We start from the raw sequence: 19,682 nt of genomic DNA, 5'->3' as shown, positions 1-19,682 counted from the left end.
CAAATGTATTAATTTGTCACATTTACATATGTGTTGAAGCACCTTTGGCAGTGATTACAGCCTCGGGTCTTCTTGGGTATGACGCTACAAGCTTGGCACACCTGTATTTGGGGAGTTTCTCCCATTCTTCTATACAGATCTTCAAGCTCTGTCAGGTTGGTTGTGGAGTGTCACTGCACAGCAATGTTCAGATGTCACCAGAGATGTTTGATTGGGCTCTGGCTGGGCCACTCAAGGACATTCAGAGACTTGTCCCGAAGCCATTCCTGCGTTCTCTTGGCTGTGTGCTTTGGGTTAGTTGTCCTGTTGGAAGGTGAACCTTCGCCCTAGTCTGAGGTCCTGAGTCCTCTGGAGCGGTTTTTCATCAAGGATGGCTGTACTTTGCTCTGTTAATCTTTGCCTCCATCCAAACTAGTCTCTGCCGCTGAAAAACATTCCTACAGCATGATACTGCCGCCATCATGCTCCACCATAAGGATGGTGCCAGGCTTCTTCCAGACGTGACACTTGGCATTCAGGCCATAGAGTTCAATCTTGGTTTCATCAGACCAGAGAATCTTGTTTCTCATGATCTGAGAGTCTTTAGGTTCCTTTTGGCAAACTCCAAGCAGGCTGTTGGGCCTTTTACTGAGGAGTGGCTTCCGTCTGGCCACTCTACCATAAAGGCCTGATTGGTGGAGTGTTGCAGAGATGGTTGTCCTTCTGGAAGTGTTTCCCATCTCCACAGAGCTTTGTTAGAGTGACCATCGGGTTCTTAGTCACCTCCCTGACCAAGGCCCTTCTCCCCCGATTGCTCAGTTTGGCCAGGCAGCCAGCTCTAGGAAGAGCCTGGCTGGTTCCAAACATCTTCCATTTAAGAATGGAGGCCACTGGGTTCTTGGAGAGCTTCAATGCTGCAGAAATGTTTTGGTACCCTTCCCCAGATCTGTGCCTCGACACAATCCTGTCTCGGCACTCTACGGACAATCCCTTCATCCTCATGACTTGGTTTTTGCTCTGACATGCACTGTCAACTGTGGGATCTTTTTATATATTTTTTTTTTTTTTTTTTTTTTTTTGTTTTTGTTTTTTTTTACCTTTATTTAGCCAGGCAAGTCAGTTAAGAACAAATTCTTATTTTCAATGACGGCCTGGGAACAGTGGGTTAACTGCCTGTTCAGGGGCAGAACGACAGATTTGTACCTTGTCAGCTCGGGGGTTTGAACTCGCAACCTTCCGGTTACTAGTCCAACGCTCTAACCACTAGGCTACCCTGCCGCCCCATATAGACGGGGGTGTGCCTTTCCAAATCATGTCCAATCAATTGAATTTACCACAGGTAGACTCCAAGTTGTAGAGACATCTCAAGGATGATCAATGTAAACAGGATGCACCTGAGCTCAATTTCAAGTCTCATAGCAAAGGGTCTGAATACTTATGTAAATAAGGTATTTATGTCTAAACTGGTTTTGCTCTGTCATTATGGGGTTATTTTATTTGTATTATTTTTATTTTTATTTTTTTTAACTTTTATTTTCTTTTATTATTATTATTATTATTTATTTGTTTGAATTTTACCCCTTTTTCTCCCCAATTTCGTGGTATCCAATTGTTGTAGTAGCTACTATCTTGTCTTATTGCTACAACTCCCGTTCGGGCTCGGGAGAGACGAAGGCTGAATGTCATGCGTCCTCCGATACACAACCCAACCAGCAATGAGACAAGATAGTAGCTACTACAACAATTGGATACCACGAAATTGGGGAGAAAAAGGGGTCAAATTCAAAAAATATATAATAATAAAAAATATGAAAAAAGTACAAAAAAAAAAAAATAATAATAATAATACCCCATACCCCAGTTTAGACATAAATAGAGTGCCGAGACAGGATTCTTAACACAGCGCGCATCCAACCAGCCGCACCACCTGGCAACCTTGGCTAGCGCGCACTGCGCCCGGCCCGCCACAGGAGTCGCTGGTGCGCGATGAGACAAGGAGATCCCTATCCCTCCCTAACCCAGACGACGCTAGGCCAATTGTGCGTCGCCCCACGGACCTCCCGGTCGCGGCCGGTTACGACTCTGATGGCACAGCTGGCGCTGCAGTACAGCACCCTTAACCACTGCGCCACCCGGGAGGCCTATTATTTGTATTTTATATCGCCTTTCTTTAACCAGGTAGGCTAGTTGAGAACAAGTTCTCATTTACAACTGCGACCGGGCCAAGAAAAAGCAAAGCAGTGCGACACAAACAACACAGTTACACATGGAATAACCTAACACAGAGTCAATACAACAGAAAAGTCTATATACAATATACTACAAATGTAGTAAGATTAGGGAGGTAAGGCAGAAAATAGGCCACAGTGGAGAAATAATTACAATTTAGCAAATAAACATGAGTGATAGATGTGCAGAAGATGAATTTGCAAGTAGAGATACTGAGGTGCAAAGGAGTAAATAAAATGAATAACAGCATGGGGATGAGGTAGTTGGATGGGCTATTTGCAGATGGGCTATGTGCAGTGATCTGTGAGCTGCTCTGACAGCTGATGCTTCAAGTTAGTGAGGGAGATATGAGTCTCCAGCTAAAGTGATTTTTGCAGTTCGTTCTAGTCATTGGCCGCAGAGAACTGGAAGAAAAGGCGGCCAAAGGAGGAATTGGCTTTGGGGGTGACCAGTGAAATATACCTGCTGGAGCATGTGGGTGCTGCTTTAGTGACCAGTGAGCTGAGAAGGCGGGATTCTACCTAGCAAAGACATAGATGGCCTGGAGCCAGTGGGTTTGGCGACAACTATGAAGCGAGGGCCAGCCAACGAGAGCATACAAGTTGCAGTGGTGGGTAGTTTATGGGGCTTTGGTGACAAAACGGATGGCACTGTGATAGACTGCATCCAATTTGCTGAGTAGAGTGTTGGAGGCTATTTTGTAAATGACATTGCCGAAGTCAAGGATCGGTAGGAGAGTCAGTTTTACGAGGGTATGTTTGGCAGCATGAGTGAAGGATGCTTTGTGTCCCAGAACTAAGGTATTGTATGTCGATTGCTGAGGATTTTTATTTAATCCATTTTAGAATAAGGCTGTAACGTAACAAATGTGGAAAAAGTCTTAATTTTCCTCACTGCTTCTAATTTCTCATTCAGATGACAGTGTGGTAACCTAGGACTAAGGTTTTGAAGATCCCATGCACAATGAGATTGGTGCCCCCTGCCAATGACAGTAGGACATTGTGGTACCATATGTAGGTGAAAACATTTGGTGAATATTTGGATTAATGATTCAATGACTTATGTGCATAAGAAAATATGTATGAAATGATATATACTTGAGCACAACATTCAACAAATATAGTTACAGCTCTGACTCATGGTCAAAATCCTTAATTTACCCAGTCATGTATTTTATTGCACATGGATTTTTTTCTTTGTGTGTGTGTGTGTGTGTGGTCGTTCATACAATGTTGTTTCTCGGTATGTTAGTGAAGGTATTTTCAGTGATGAGTGGTTGTCAGTTATCCAGTGTGGTTGTTCTGTAATAGAATGTTGTATGTGTGCTATTAGTGCGCCTCTTGTCTTTAATTCTCTCTTTTTCCTCATCTGTTTAAGAAACGTTTTATTATTTCGTTGACAGGTGGCATTCAAATACTTTTTGAATGGGAAGGAACAACTATTGTCCCTCTTACTATATGTTCCCTTGTCCTTATGACAATGGTCTTTACTGGAAATCTTCAGCCTCACTATGTTCCGATATGATTGGTTTATGTACATAAATTGTTCCCCATAGTAGTCTTATGATAGGCTCTCTTGTTGACCCCATTTTGACACCCCAGCGAATAATGTTTCGCACACGTCGGTGGTCTCTACTGCCATAGGCTGTCACTCCACGTGGGGCGCAGTTTAAACAGCTCTACAAACCATCTCTCGGAAAGACATAACTTTTACCCAATCACAACCTTCCTGTGTTGATTTATTCATGTTCTATTGGATGGCAGTGTTAATCCTGGGGCGGGTCCTTCTCTTTGGGGGTAGTGGGGGTGTGTGTGTGTGTGTGTTTTATGCTCAGCTGAAAATGGCGGATCGAAGCAGATCGCTTTAACTTTATCGCACAATAACCAGGATAACAAACTACAAAGCTACGATGGATACAAAGTTCAGCGATAACTTCTAGACGCCGCGCTACGGGATAGCATACAGACCACAACAACCCAATGAGTTATTTCAGTGGGAAACTTATCCAAAAAATAATACGTTAGCCATTTTCCGATTAGGAAGCTAACGTTAGCGCAATGATGGCTAACTAGCTAACGTTCCGTGAATGAAGACGCTAACGTAAGTTAGATCATTTGATCTACATAAAGATAACCATAACTGTAACTAACATTATACCATCATATTGTGCTGGGTATGTTGACTAGGTAACGGTAGGTTATTAACTGAAATTAAGTCCGAACAGAGCAGGACCACTAGACACTCAAATGTATTCGGGGAAGTTAGCTAGCTAACAACAGTCTCTTGTAGCTAACGCGTTAGTATATGTAGATAGCACTCGCTAACAGCCTCTGCTGCAACTTGGTCAGTTCTGTAACATTATCCAAGGATAACAATATGGTTACATTACACTTTTTTTGCAAGAAAATATGTTATTTGCATGTTCCCGTTTTTGTCAACAATAATAATTAGTTAACGGTGGCTAGTTGACGTTTAGACAACTAACGTTATTTGATTGTTATTTGTTAGCTAACTAACGTTACTGTAGCTAAATACATTTGTTACCGTGTAGCCAGTTATTTAGTACTTAGCAGTTTATATATTATAACGTTAGCCAAAACTTAGCTAACCTTTATCCTTGTCCCGATACTGAAGCTGGCAAACTGTCAATCCAAGCGCCAGAAGTTTAGAGTATTTTATACTCATATGTAAACAATTGGCCTATAGTTTGGCTCTCAAAAGCTGCTGTTAAATTAGTTAACTGCTCAATTAACTTAGGCTGTTCATGGCATTGTGATTTCTCAACGGTCTCATTCCTGTCTTAGGTCATGGAAGACCAAAACCCCCGTTACAGCAAGCGCTTGGTAAGTACAGTCTAATTTATAGCTACGTGTTGGTGTGTTAGCTAAAATTGTTTTGCAAGTTGTATTTAGCTAGTTTCCCTAAAGAAAACGACTGTTGCATCGGTAACAAGCTAAATCAACGAGAGAGTGTTGTGGATCTGTTGGCCTGACGATAGACTGGATGCGTGTCAGTGGGTTCAATGTAGGGTCAGGTTCAAGTTCACTGTTGTCTGACCTGATAATGCTTGCTCATGTCGCTTTACATTAGGTGGGGCTTTTTGTTACCATGCCGTGACTTAGACCCATTTAGGCTTTTCTAAAGGGTGTATTAAAAAAATATATAATAATAATAAAATTGGCCATTAAAAATAATCCACAGAAATATAGATAATAGTGGAATGTTTGTGTGGATCTTAGAATGTATTAGTCAATGTAGTCATGATATAAGAATAGTTGCAGAACAATAGGAAACAGCATGCGGGGTGTTTTGAGTAAAGATAATACCAGGCATAGCCCGGGTTTGGTGGAACAGGATGGGGGTGGGGTGTTGTGCTGGACCCATCTGTCTAGCCAAGATATGAGAGCAGGGGGTGAATGGAAGTAAGTGGGGTGGGGATAAGGCCCTCCTTCTGTGATGCCCACGCAGACCATTGCGTAACTGAATGACTGATCTGCACAATCTTTCTGTTATGAGTCTTTGTGCCTTTGAACAGGGTTTGGTAGTAGGTGCCAGATGCACCGGTTTTTGCAAAGCTGCTGGGTTTTTCCACACTCAATAGTTACCTATGTGTATCTAGAATGGTCCACCACCCAAAGGACATCTAGCCAACTTGACACAACTGTGGAGTCAACATGGGCCAGCGTCCCTGTGGAACGCTTTCGACACCTTATAGAGTCCATGCCCAGACGAATTGAGGCTGTTCGTTAAACTCTATTAGGAAGGTGCTCCTAATATTTGGTATACTCAGTGTACATTGGTGTGTTTCCCGATGTGAAATGGCTAGCTTGTTAGCAATGCATGCTAGTAGCGGTCAATCGGTGACGTCCCTCGCTCAAAGACCTTAAAGGCAGTTGTTTCCATTGCTCTTCAAGGCCCACTGCTTTTGTTGAGCGATAGTTAACGATGCTTCTTGTGTGGCGGCAGTTGATATATTCAGAGGGTCCCTGGTTCAAGCCAGTGTTGTGGCAAAGAGGGACAAAGGCAATACTGTTACATGTGCATGGTCTTAGCAGAAATCTCATTCAAAGTGATAAAAGTAGGGCTGTGACGGTCTTGGAATTTGAGGTTACAGTAATTGGCCAGGCGAATACATGGATATGCTAATTAATAAAACCTATTTGAAACAAGCCATTACACTTCATTATTATCATGGCATTTCATTATTATTATTCAGGTTATTACTTATTATCCTTAATCAACAAATCTGTAGCAGTTTGTAGAGTCAAAATAAAGATGCATACTTTCCTTGTCTGTTGGCTTTTCTGCATATATATATATATATATATATATATATATACACACAGATCCTATTTCGATGCAGAATACAATTCAATCGGAGTCCGATGGGTTTTTCCCAAAACATTCACATAACGTTACAAACCCTGTTGCTGTGGTCATTCGATGGCAGTGGCATATGTTCTTCAAAGAGAGGATGCCGTAATGACAGAAATAATGTAGCCGGAGCTACTGAAAACAGGCCTTTTACCAGATTCAATAATGACATGAGCATTTGATTCTTATGAAATAGATGCAGTCCAGACGGTAGTTTCCTAAAAGTAGCCCATCGGCCTATAGAGAGAACCGGCAAACTCGCGCACAACCCCATAAAAGCACCTGTCAATCAAAGCCACCAGCATATGTCAACACAAGCAAATATTTCTCCTTTCCTTAAAACGTATTAAAAAACCTAGGCCTGCCTTAGGCTTTCGGGAAGTACGCTATAAGATAATGTATTGACAAGGAAGGTATGAAGTGGACAGCTGAGCTATATTATGAAGATGAAATTGACAATCATTAAAATAGAAACAAATACACGCAAAATGTCCATAGCCTATTTATCACAACGATGATTATCAAGGCAGAACGCATTGGAAAGATTTTTCAAATACTGTGAGGTACTGTTTTGATTTGAATGACTTAATGTGTGAGGTGAAGAAAAGCTGGGCACTTTTCTACATTTGACATTTGCCAGGTACCCCCACTCATCTAGTGAATTTGCTGCCTGAGCATCAAAGGCGAGTTGGAAAGAGGACGAGATAGAGACCGTTTAATAGACAGACTAGGCTAGCAAAACAATTTCTTATAATCATTAGTAAACACTCACTTAGTAAACTATATATATATATATATTTTGTTTTTTATATCCTAAAATAAATGTAGGACTATTTAAATGGGTTTGACAGTTATTTTATTTTCATGGCGGTCTTCGTCCACAACCGTCAGTTACACGGTTATTCAATTACCATCACAGCCCTGGATACGAGTTGAGTTTCTGCTTTGTGTCACTAGCGTACGGGGACGCGGCGGCGCTACCTCGATGACGGGATCTCGGACGATGAGATTGAGGGGAAGAGGACCTTTGACCTGGATGAGAAGCTGCAGAGTGACCGGTTCAACTCCAACCTGGTTAAACACATGGAGGGAAAAGGTCAGGGATCAAACCAAGCTATGATACCCCTTAAAGGCGTTAACCCAGTTTCTCCTATGTTATGATCTTGACCTGGAAAAGCTTGTTGGTTTTGTAATCTGGCAAAAAAATCTTGGCCCTAATTATGGTTCTACTTCTTTGATTACTTTTGGTGTGCCTGCCCTGCATTGTTGAGGGTAACGTCTGTTTCTCTGCAGACTTCACGTTCGAGTACATCCAGAGGGAGGGGCTGAGAGACCCTCTGATCTTTGAGAAAAAAGACGGCCTCGGCTTAGAGTAGGTTACTCTTCGTCTTCTAATTATCTAGCCCACCTCCTTCTCTGCAGATCTGCGGGAGATGGAAATATAACTGCTGGCTCACTCTGATTCTCCAGATTTATTTAACAACCCCCCTCTCACTCTCTCTCCCTTCCTCTGTCTTATTCTGTCAGGATGCCAGACTCTGATTTCAGTGTGAGTGACGTCAAGCTGTTTGTAGGTAAGGCCCAAACTATGAACACTCTTCAGATTTCATCTGAATTTTGAAACAGTGCTGCAGGGCCTGTAAGTAATTCTCCCTGACCTTTGCCTGACTCCTTCTGTCATAGGCAGTCGGAGGATGGTCGACGTTATGGATGTGACCACTCAGAAGGGCATCGAGATGTCCATGGCCCAATGGCGGCGGTACTACGAGACCCCGCCTTCGGAGCGAGATAAGCTCTATAACGTCATCAGCCTGGAGTTCAGTCACACCAAGCTGGAGAACCTGGTGAAACGACCCGCCTCGGTAAGACAAGTGCAGGCGCGCGCACGCACACACATACCAGTAGTGCTGAGTGAGGAACCATCATTATATACACTACCGTTTAAAAGTTTGGGGTCACTTAGAAATGTCATTGTTTTTGAAAGAAAAACACTTTTTTTGTCCATTAAAATAACATCATATGTTGTAAATGACTATTGTAGCTGTAAATGGCAGATTTTTTATGAAATATCTTCATAGGAGTGCAGAGGCCCATTATCAGCAACCATCATTCCTGTGTTCCAATGTCACATTGTGTTGGCTAATCCAAGTTTATCATTTTAAAAGGCTAATTGATCATTAGAAAACCCTTTTGCAATTATGTTAGCACAGCTGAAAACTGTTGTGCTGATTAAAGAAGCAATAAAACTGTCCTTCTTTAGACTAGTTGAGTATCTGGAGCATCAGTATTTGTGGGATCAAACCCATAATGCTTATGCTCCATATGTGTAAATTCCATAAAAGATCTGCTGTTTCCAGCTACAATAGTCATTTACAACATTAACAATGTCTACACTGTGTTTCTGATCAATTTGATGTAATTTTAATGGACAAAAAATGAGCTTTTCTTTCAAAAACAAGGACATTTCTAATTACCAGAAATGTACTGAACGTTAGTGTATATTTTTTCAGTTATTAAATATCTAAATTACCAACGTCTGTTCAATTACTTTAATTCCATTTTGTTTTTTTGTAAGCCCAACTCGCTGTTTAATTAACGAAAGAAATCAAGTCCAGAACTATGTGGGATGCTGGACTGAAGGGAGTTGGGGTTTTCATTAAGCAAATATTACATTTAATTCAGCACAGAACCCTGGAAAATGACTAGTGTCCATAATCCATTTCACTTGTTTTTTCCTGGCTCGAACAGAGAGGAAGAGGCGAACGGTTTCCCTCTCGCCAAAACCTGTCCAAAATAATCCCAATGCGTTTTGGACCTAAGCTTGTCGCCTGCCTTGTCGCCTTTGGGACAACGACTCCCATTGTGAGGGCGGAGCCATGAGCATTTCTTCATTAGATTCAGATCTCTGGACAGATACACGTTACGATACCTGCTACGATATGTTCCATATACACAGGCCATATGAGAGAGGAATGTACACAACACAATGAAGAGAGACAGAGACGGTTGAGGAAGTTATATCTTATCTACTTTGACCAACTAGTAGCATGCCTAAAGACAGTACAGTATGGGGGAGAACAATGTTAGATGGCCTGGCTGGCTGACTGCTCCTGGCTGAGCAGAGAAGAGAGGAGGACTTCAAGGAATGAGAAATGATAAAGTCATCGAATAAAAACGAAGTAATAAACACAACTGAAATATTGTATTTCATAGTAATTTCCTATTTTTCTATTGATGTCTATGCAATGTGGATCTGATCAGAGGCAAGGTGAAATTTTAGTTTTGGCAATTGAATGTTCACTATTTTTGGCTTTGGAATTTCCATTAAAAAGCTCAAATCACTGTAGTGTCATTATTTCATAATGCATTTAATGTTTAAAAAAAATAATCAAAGTCGAAAAATTGTGATCTTTAAATAGTCGAACCAAAACCGAACTGACCTCGAAGCACTAATCACTCAGTACTACAAACCAGAAAACCTTGTCAAACACCAAACAATCACATAGCAAGTTCAGGTGTCTGACCATTGTAAACACTGGACTATCACTTCCACAGAGCCTTGGACAGTCAGTGGTGCGTGTCCCTGCTGACCTTCCCTCCCTCTCCCCAGGTGGATTTGATCGACTGGGTGGACAACATGTGGCCAAGGCACCTGAAGGAGCGACAGAGAGACTCAACCAACTCCATCATAGACATGCAGTATCCCAAAGTGCAGAAGTGAGTCCCGAACCTGCACCTTTTTATGGCTTTCATTCCACGAGTACTCAACCACTTCATTTTAAAATGTTTACCCTTCCGTAACAATGCGGTGTTGGCCTCCCGGGTGGCGCAGTGGTTAAGGGCTCTACTGCAGCGCCAGCTGTGCCACCAGAGACTCTGGGTTCGCGCCCAGGCTCTGTCGTAACTGGCCGCGACCGGGAGGTCCGTGGGGCGACGCACAATTGGCCTAGCGTTGTCCGGGTTAGGGAGGGTTTGGCCGGTAGGGATATCCTTGTCTCATCGCGCACCAGCGACTCCTGTGGCGGGCCGGGCGCAGTGCACGCTAACCAAGGTTGCCAGGTGCACAGTGTTTCCTCCGACACATTGGTGAGGCTGGCTTCCGGGTTGGATGCGCGCTGTGTTAAGAAGCAGTACGGCTTGGTTGGGTTGTGTATTGGAGGACGCATGACTTTCAACCTTCGTCTCTCCCGAGCCCGTACAGGAGTTGTTGCGATGAGACAAGATAGTAGCTAAAATATTTTTTTAAAATAACAATGCGGTGTTTGTGCGTGGAGCGGAGCGTGAGTTCATTTAACACATGTCTTTGTTTTTAATGATGGTTGATGTACGGTGTAAAGATGTATATTCCTTCAGGTACTGTCTGATGAGTGTCCAGGGCTGCTTCACAGACTTCCACGTTGACTTTGGTGGTACGTCGGTCTGGTACCACATCCTGCGGGGGGGCAAGGTGAGACGACACCCAGGAGAACTTGAGCCTTGGATGTGTCACGTTTTGAATCGCCGCAGACTTCAATAGAACACAATTTATCCCTGACCAAGATGGCTGCCATTTGTCAGCACATTCTAGAGTTACGAACGTTTAGGACTTAGCCATAGAGATGCAATAAAATACTAGAATGGCCTATCTCAACCTCTGACCTCCTCCTGTAGGTGTTCTGGCTGATCCCACCCACACCCCAGAACCTGGAGCTGTATGAGGACTGGGTATTGTCAGGGAAACAAGGGGACATCTTCCTGGGAGACAAGGCTCGGGACTGTCAGAGGATTGAGCTGAAGCAGGGCTATACCTTCATGATCCCCTCTGGTACGTACACACACTGATACACACGGTACATTTTTGTTCCCCCATCTAACCTCCTCCACTGTTGATGTCTAGGTTGGATCCATGCTGTGTACACCCCTGAGGACACGCTGGTGTTTGGGGGAAACTTCCTCCACAGCTTCAACATCCCCATGCAGCTCAACATCTACAACATCGAGGACCGCACACGAGTGAGTACACTACCACACGTGTCACGCTGAACTCCACTGCACATGCACGAGTACTACTCAATTGGGGGGGGGGGGACTGACTGACTGACTATTACATGTTGACAACAGGTGAGAGTAGTCACTTCCCTTCAATATCTCATGTGTTCTGCTGTCCAGGTCCCGGCCAAGTTCCGATACCCCTTCTACTATGAGATGTGCTGGTACGTGCTGGAGAGATACCTCTACTGTCTGACTAACACCTCTCACCTCACCCCTGAGTTCCAGAAGCACTCGCTTGGTGTTGGTGAGTGTACACACAACGATTTATATTTTTCTGTCTCTCGTTTGCTCTGTCTTCTCGTTTTAATCTGTTTTTGTCCCTCCCTCTCAGGTCTGACTCGAGACTCCTCGGAGAACAAACTCAACGGCCACGTGAAAAACGGCACGTCGGAGGAGAATAAAGACAGAGACGATGATGAGGAAGGAAAGGAGGAGGAAAGGGAGAGCAAGGTCAAAATGGAAGAGAGCGACGAGGATGTCTCCCCCGCTCTGGGTGCCACTAAGCTGGGGGTGAGGGTAAACCTGACCCCCCTGGAGCTGGAGGGGCTGTGGAACCTGCTGGGGAAGCTGGAGGCGCTGCCAGCCCACAAGAAGTGTGTCCCCGCAGGCATCCGCAACGCCCCCGCCCTGCTCCACGACATACGGGTGGGTACTGGGCACCAGTCTCGAATATAATAATATCATGTATCCCTTTTAGCAGATGCTTTCACCTCAAGTCATTTACAGTAGTGTGCACACACAGGAAACTGCCAAAATAAAGGAAACGTCAACATGGTCTTAGGCCAATTCCCACAAGCGTAAAGGGTTATGTGGAAGGGGCTAAATTTGAAATGTTTCTTAGAGAAGAAATATGAAATGCATAACCATGGTAACCATAACCATTTATTTGACCAAAGTTGAGGCCACAACAGTTTATCAGACAGAAGACTGAATCCAAACATTTTGTGCATTTTACATTTACTGTACTTTTCAAAGCATTTTGTTGATAACAAAATCTGAAAATATTCTGGATACATTCAGTAACATAAGAATATTCCTAGAAAATGTGGGGTAGGTGCAAACATAAGACAAAACAATGACAAGGGTCTGAGTGAGGGGACTAACTGGTGTCTCCAAGTGGCCACACCCTCTCCAGAGTGTGCAGTTCCTGAGTCATTTCAATGCCCTTTTATGACTCAAAGAAGAGTCTTCAACTATAAGGTTATTTTTTTTAGTTTTCCTAGATGTTCCTAGTACACTTGTAGTTGTTTTGTTTGGAACACAACCCTGCATCCCCGCCAATGAATATTTACGCAATCCAAAAAGTTGCCTATTTGTATCAATCCCAATCTGGATCAGGTGGGCATCATTTGAAAGCTTGTTCTATTGCCAACGTGACTAGCCTTATTATGAAGTACAACCTTAGTGTTTTCACAAGACAGTTCTGAGAAACGGGTCATAGTGTTGCTGCGCATAGAAAGGAGCTATGGGTGCGTTCTGGTGCGTGTTCCGCTGCAAATTCTCTTCACAATAGACGGTCTCATTCTGTTCAGAATAACCCTGGATATGACGCCATTTAATTGTCCATCAAACACAGTGATCATAACCGTTTTACACGAGCTTTCTGATATGGAAATGTGAAGTGCATGTTTGGACTCGCAGGTGTTTGGCTTGCTACTATTATTAATAAAATCCTCAACGTCTCATCTTTCAAATGACATAGAGCCCTTTTTAATTTACAGCGTTTCCCTCGCACAATTTGCGATACCCAAGTTCAGAACGGCTGTCAGTCAAAACCCATACAGCGCTGTGAAGCACAGAGCCTGAGCTCTGACGTCATTTAGAGCACGTTACTGTAGAGCCTCTGCACTGCACAGCCTCTGCGTGCCAATTTAGCCATTTATCAGTGCCAAAATCTGCCATTTTCAACCCTTATACGGGTACGAGTGTAAAGGGTTTTAATAGGGTGTTGGGCCACCACGATCCTACAAAGGTGGCTTGAAATATCTGATTACATGTGCTTTTTGGCTGTTCACAGCAGGTAAAATTACAGATTGGAATCGGATATGCAGATAAAAAGGATTTGAGTCACTTCACACTGCCAGTGTGAACACTGCTTTAGAGACTGACCCAGAAAGACTCACAGCTGTAATCGCTGCCAAAGGTGCTTCTACAAAGTATTGACTGGGTTTAATCTAATCCAAATTAAATGTACCTTTTTTATTTTTATGTTCAAATTTTTCTTCCACTTCGACATTGGTATTTTCTATAGATCGTTGACAATTTTATCAAATTTAATCCCACTTTGTAACGCAACGAAATGCGGAAAAATTCCAGCACTGGACTTGGTATGGGTGGTCCCAGCAGGAATCAAACCCAAGATCCTGCCGCTGCAAAGGGCGCTATGCTCTGCTAACTGATCTACACAGGAGCCGTTTCTGTCTGCAGGCGTCTGAGGACAGCGGGTTTCTACGGGTTACGTTTTAATATCCACGCAGTGTGCAACTTCTAGTGCCTGACCAGTACATTGCTTCATTCTCAGTGGATGTTGGAACAGTGTCTCAGTGTCTGTCTGTCTTTCAATCAATAGTCTTGACTTGACCTTTTTACGTGTCTTGTGTCCTGTTTAGGCTCTCCTGGAAGACCACCGCAACGACGACCCCAAGCTATCTTACACTGGGAAGCCCATCGTCAAGTGGCCCAAGAGGGTGAGCCAAGAGGGCACGTGCCTCTCGTACACACGCGTTCAAACACTCACCCGACATGCACGCGGCCGTACATGCTTTTAGTCACCACAGTCAAGCCCTCAACAACACGGGGCAGACGTCTCAACTTTCCTCCCTTCTGCTCCCACCTTCCCCGGCCAGCCGTCGTGGTACCGGCCCCCTTCCCCCTCGCCGGTGGACCGCCAGCGCCCGGCCACGCCCCACAAGCCTGCGGTCCCGCGCCCGGCTCGGGCCGCCACCTCACTCTCGGCCCTGAGGCGGCGGCGCGTGCGCTGCAAACGCTGTGCGGCCTGCCAGAGGGAGGAGTGCGGCGAATGCAACTTCTGCAGAGACATGAGGAGGTTCGGAGGACCCGGGCGCATGAAGAAGGGCTGCATGATGCGGCAGTGTCTGGCTGTAAGTATCCAGTGCACCGCCTTCACGCCCTGTGTGTGTATAGCATGTTGACTGTTGTCTTTCCTCGTCTCCAGCCTGGCCTGCCCAACTCGGCGGTGTGTGTTCTCTGTGGAGAGGGCCAGGGGAAGCAGGAGCTGGCGGACGCTAGCCCGTCCTCCACAACCCTGATGGAATGCTCCAACTGTGCTCAGATCGCCCACCCCGACTGCATCAAGGTGACCAGGCCTCGCACCAGCAGATACGTGGATATACCTGTACTACAATGTACACTGCAAAATCCCTCTTGTGCAGCATGTACTTCCAATACATATTTTCTTTCGTATCCCACACGAGGGGGTCCTGAACTCAAATGGCCCTTGAGGATGATGGCGGTGTTATAGGTGCTTATAACGGTCCTCTGTGTGTGTCTCAGGTGTTTATAGCTGTTCATTCTCCTCTCTCAGGTGCCAGGGGAGGGCAGGATCAACAAGGACCTGCCCAGCTGCTGGGAGTGTCCCAAATGTTACCAGGACAAAGATGGCTCCTCATCAGAGGTATCCCATCATTTCTTTATTGGCATGGGGAACATATGTTCATTAACCAAAGTGAAACGAACAGTCAACTTTCAACTCATAAAAGTTTCAAAGGAATAGAGACGTTTCAAATGTCATATTACAGAGTGTGAGGCGCGCGTGTCTCTCTCACTCTGTGCGTGTCTCTCTCGCTCTGTGCGTGTCTCTCTCGCTCTGTGCGTGTCTCTCTCGCTCTGTGCGCGTCTCTCTCGCTCTGTGCGCGTCTCTCTCGCTCTGTGCGCGTCTCTCTCGCTCTGTGCGCGTCTCTCTCGCTCTGTGCGCGTCTCTCTCGCTCTGTGCGCGTCTCTTCTTCTGTCCCTGTAAGATGATACCCACCAACTCTATTAATACCTGTTTTGTGATGTTGCCTCTCTCTCTTACTCTCGGTCTCAGTCGTCCAGCAGTGATGAGGACAGCATGGCGTCTACAGGTTCTCTCACTATGTCAAAGCATGCCCACTGGGAAGGGATAGGAGTAGAGGAGGCAGGAGGTGGGGTGAGGAAGGGGCGACGTGGCAGACCCCCCCTGACGTCCTCTCTGTCCCAGCGGAGGGCGCCCCCTCCCTCTCAGCGGCTGCTACTGCAGCAACAACAGAACAGGAAGAGAGCCGGCGCACTGGAGCTACGACTTCGGAAGAGTGTGAGAGAGGGAGAATGAGAAGGGGGGCGGCGTAAGGGTTTTTTGATTCGTACAATAATAAGTCATCTAATTTTAAATGTCTGTCTTTGTGTTGCAGATCAAACTGGAGCGCAGCAAAATCTTACAGTCGGTATGCACATGCAGCCTATTTTAAAGCACCGTGTATGATTATTTTTTTAAAAAGCATTGTTTTACCTATTCTACTCCTCACCTCCTCTCTACAGAAGCAGACGTCATCTCTGGAGCGTTCTCACAAGCTCCTGGGCTCCCAGCGTCTGGCCCACCTCCAGAGAGAGGTGTCCTCTCGCCTTCACTCCCCCGTCGGCAGACTGTCCCGGGGCCGTGGGTCCTTCAGAGGCTCCCCTACAGGGGCACGACTCCAGCCCCCCCAACCCTCCCTCAGCCTGGACCCCGCAGGCAGGGGAGATGGGCGCAGGGGTCAAGGGCGAGGAGTAAGGCTCAGAGGAGGAGCAGCAGGAAGAGGACAGAGACACGGTGGAGCAGAGGAAGAGAGTGATAGCAGTACCAGCAGCAGCAGCAGCAGTAGTTGTAGTAGTGATGAGGAGGAGGACAGGGAGAACGGCGTGCGGAGTGGCAGAGGGGACAAAGAAAACCGGCCGCAGAGACGAGTAACAGCCAAAGAAGATGAGGGGAGTGGGGAGTTACACCAAAACGAAGAAGAAGAAGAAGCAGAGGAGGCGGCGATGGATGAAGACTGGAGAGAAGGAGGACAGGCAAAGGCGGAGCCACTGGTCCTCGTAGTTTCTGACATTAGCGACGACCTCATGAAGGGCTCGTATCTCACTGTGACCCTTCAGCCGTCGAGGGCCAAACATGATCCAGGGGCCATCGTCCCCAAACTGGAGGCTGCAGTCACCCCCCGCCCTGCCCCTCCCGGACAGATTTACACACAACGCAAGAATCTTGCCCGACCACCCCTCAGGAACCACGCCCCAGACCCTGCACGCTCAGATAGACACACACACATCCGGGAAAGCAACATACACACTGGCGGCTCCCATGAAGACGAGAGGAGAACGAGGCCGGGCAGACCAGAGAGGACAAACAACAGTGCTTCCTCCTCCCGGGTTCCTCCTCTACACCTCCCTCTGTCGGCTTTACACGATGGGGAGAGGGAGGTGGCGAATGGAGGGAGCGAACCGGGCTGTGAGAGGGAGGTGTGGGTATCAGTCTTCCGTTACCTGACTCGAGCTGAGCTCTGTGTCTGCATGGCCGTCTGCAAGAACTGGTACAAATGGTAAGAGACAAACATTTTAGAATGCATTTTATACACACACACACACACACACGCAGTGATAACCGCCTTTGTTTCCGTAAGAGCTGTGGTAACTATTTGTGTCTGCATGTGCAAGAGTGTATGGGTGCTTGATAAAAAAAAAATTGAAATGTGTTCTGGTGCAGGAGCCTGGATAAGAGGCTGTGGATGAGGATCAATCTGACCGTGTCTAAAGCAATCAGTCCTCAGGCCCTGTCGGGCATCATCAAACGCCAGCCAGTCGCTCTGGACCTCTCCTGGACCTCCATCTCCAAGAAACAACTCACGTGGCTCGTCAACCGCCTGCCAGGTACAGACAGACAGACAGACAGACCCACCTGAACTATTACTCACATTGGAGATGTTATTCTCTCGCTCTCTCTCTCTCCGGCTCAGGGCTGAAGGATCTCATGTTGTCTGGGTGCTCCTGGTCTTCTATTTCGGCTCTGAGCTCGACCAGTTGCCCCCTCCTGCGCACGCTGGACCTGCGCTGGGCCGACGGGGTGAAAGATGGACAGATCCGAGACCTGCTCAACCCCCCAGGTGAGAGCCGCCCCCCCCCCAACACAGTTTTCTGTTTTGAATTAAGTACTGTTTGGATAAATCCCTTGTCATACCACGTTAATTAGCTATGTCCCTCTGGAGTCAGCAGCGGACACAGATATTCTCAGTCCTCCTTTCCCTCTTCTTTCTTCTCTCCCGCTGTCACCCTCCTGTCACCTCTTTCTGCCCTAATCCCGTCCCCCTCTCTGTCTCTCTCTAGGGTGTGATAACCGCAGTCAGCTGAGGAACATGCAGTCTTTCCGTCTGGCAGGGCTGGAGATCAGTGACTCCACTCTGAGGCTGGTGATCAGACACATGCCCCTGTTGACCCGTCTGGACCTGTCCCACTGCGGAGGCCTCACGGACCAGTCCATCAACCTGCTCACTGCCGTGGGCTCCTCCACACGCAACACACTCACTGAGCTCAACCTGGGGGGTAAGCCCACACACACAGGATTGCTATTGAGTTGTCTTTCATATTGAGCACCGCTGTGTCTCTATCTCCCAGGCTGCAGTAAGCTGACGGATGCGTGTTTGCGGTACCTCCGCCGGCTCTCCTGCCTCTCCCTGCTGGACCTGCGGGAATGCAAGGGTGTCTCCCGCAAAGCCTGCGAGGCCTTCATCTCGGAGCTGTCCGTCAACACCCTCTACTGCCTATCAGAGGACAAGCTGATCCAGAGGATATCCTAGAGGCCCGCCGCCTCTGTCTGGGACAGGGGGGTTACAGGGAGAGGTCGGGTACAGAGAAAAGACTGTAGAAGAAGGACAAGGGAGGCATAAAATCCCCCACACTCTCAAAGGGAGCAGGAGAGTGATTAGTTACTACACACTTAGTGGGAGAAGGGTTTCTTTCCATGTTGTATATTTTTTTTTGTGACTAAACCAGACACGAGACTCAGGTGTTTGCATTCAGGCGCCAACGCTACGTGATTAAAGTGGGGAGGTCGGGGGTTCCCGTGAAGGTGGCTGGGGGTGCTAGGTGTCATGCCCGACAGGGTTCCCTCCTTACCCTAGTGGTTCTAAGTGCTTTATGACAGGCCGTCTCTAACCCAAAAGGTGTTGGTTGTGGACTAACTCTTCCAGGAGTACTTTGGTCAGGTTGCCCCATCCTGAGACAGAGGGGTGCGCCTATGAGGGATTCAGGGACGGCGCGAGAGGGCAATCGACGTGATGACGAGACCAAAACAAGGGCGGGGTATGAATGAAAGGGGGGGTGACAGGGTAAATGGTGCGCTCTCAAACAACAGTTAGAATTCAGGTGCTATCACTCCCAAAACTCTCCCTGTTTTGTACAAATATGAATCTAGGACAACTGTCTCTATTTTAGGAAATGCCCCTCACCCCACTTTGATGCATTTTCTGTTTCCCATGGATAAAATGTGAGTTCCTTTCTGTTTCACCTGATAAGATTCAGTGTATAAATGTATGATTTGCGGTCATTATTCTGCCCTGTTACCATTCAGCCTAGTGCTTCTAATGGATACTTATTTCTTACCCACCTCACTGCCAAATCTAAAAAGAATATAAATATGTACTTTTGTTTAAATGTTTCCCTATTTTAGAAGATGAAGAGAAAATCCTGTAGCATTGTAATTATTTTCAGAAATCTTTTTCACTTATGTTATTATTATTTTTTTTTAGAAAATTAAAAATAAAAGATCAACTGTGCCAGATGTAAGTGATTATTTTGGGGGGGCTGATATTAGAGAACAGGTCCACATGTGTGCAGACTCTCATTTAACATTGGGTTAATTGATGAGCACATGAGTAATATGGTCCTGGGGGTTCTACAGGGTTTGCCAACTTTTGTTCCAATGTCAGGTGATTTGGTGAATTCGGTGTGCTGGGCTGGAACAAGAGTCTGGGTCCCCCAGGACCAGAATTGAAGCCTGCATACATGCATACATACACTACTAAGCAGCTGGTGTAAAAGTGGGATAGTGCAGTTGTGTACCCCTT

General features: G+C 46.1%; 1 protein-coding gene across 1 annotated transcript; it reads left to right on the top strand.

Moving 5' to 3' along the window:
• Positions 1 to 4,006: 4,006 nt before the first annotated feature.
• LOC139390430 (lysine-specific demethylase 2A-like) lies at positions 4,007 to 19,386 on the top strand. Its single transcript, XM_071137550.1, has 23 exons — positions 4,007 to 4,308; positions 5,013 to 5,051; positions 7,540 to 7,678; positions 7,876 to 7,954; positions 8,110 to 8,156; positions 8,266 to 8,444; positions 10,193 to 10,299; positions 10,936 to 11,029; positions 11,233 to 11,386; positions 11,459 to 11,574; positions 11,731 to 11,857; positions 11,945 to 12,258; positions 14,223 to 14,300; positions 14,460 to 14,714; positions 14,789 to 14,929; positions 15,158 to 15,247; positions 15,659 to 15,904; positions 16,002 to 16,034; positions 16,129 to 17,162; positions 17,327 to 17,490; positions 17,577 to 17,723; positions 17,944 to 18,159; positions 18,232 to 19,386. Exons 2-23 carry the CDS (start codon positions 5,016 to 5,018, stop codon positions 18,411 to 18,413), a joined length of 3,978 nt encoding a protein of 1,325 aa, XP_070993651.1. The 5' UTR covers positions 4,007 to 4,308; positions 5,013 to 5,015; the 3' UTR covers positions 18,414 to 19,386.
• Positions 19,387 to 19,682: the final 296 nt, after the last annotated feature.

Source organism: Oncorhynchus clarkii, chromosome 31 (genome assembly GCF_045791955.1).
Source record: "Oncorhynchus clarkii lewisi isolate Uvic-CL-2024 chromosome 31, UVic_Ocla_1.0, whole genome shotgun sequence".
Taxonomy (NCBI): Eukaryota; Metazoa; Chordata; class Actinopteri; order Salmoniformes; family Salmonidae; genus Oncorhynchus; species Oncorhynchus clarkii.
This window is presented reverse-complemented; position numbering and strand designations above follow the sequence as displayed.

Excerpts from the sequence above, each read along its gene's own strand:
- LOC139390430 (XM_071137550.1), top strand. The coding sequence starts at position 5,016 with ATGGAAGACCAAAACCCCCGTTACAGCAAGCGCTTG. Across the intron at positions 14,715-14,788 it reads TGATGCGGCAGTGTCTGGCT|CCTGGCCTGCCCAACTCGGC; the intron begins GTAAGTATCCAG and ends CCTCGTCTCCAG. Across the intron at positions 15,248-15,658 it reads AAGATGGCTCCTCATCAGAG|TCGTCCAGCAGTGATGAGGA; the intron begins GTATCCCATCAT and ends TCTCGGTCTCAG.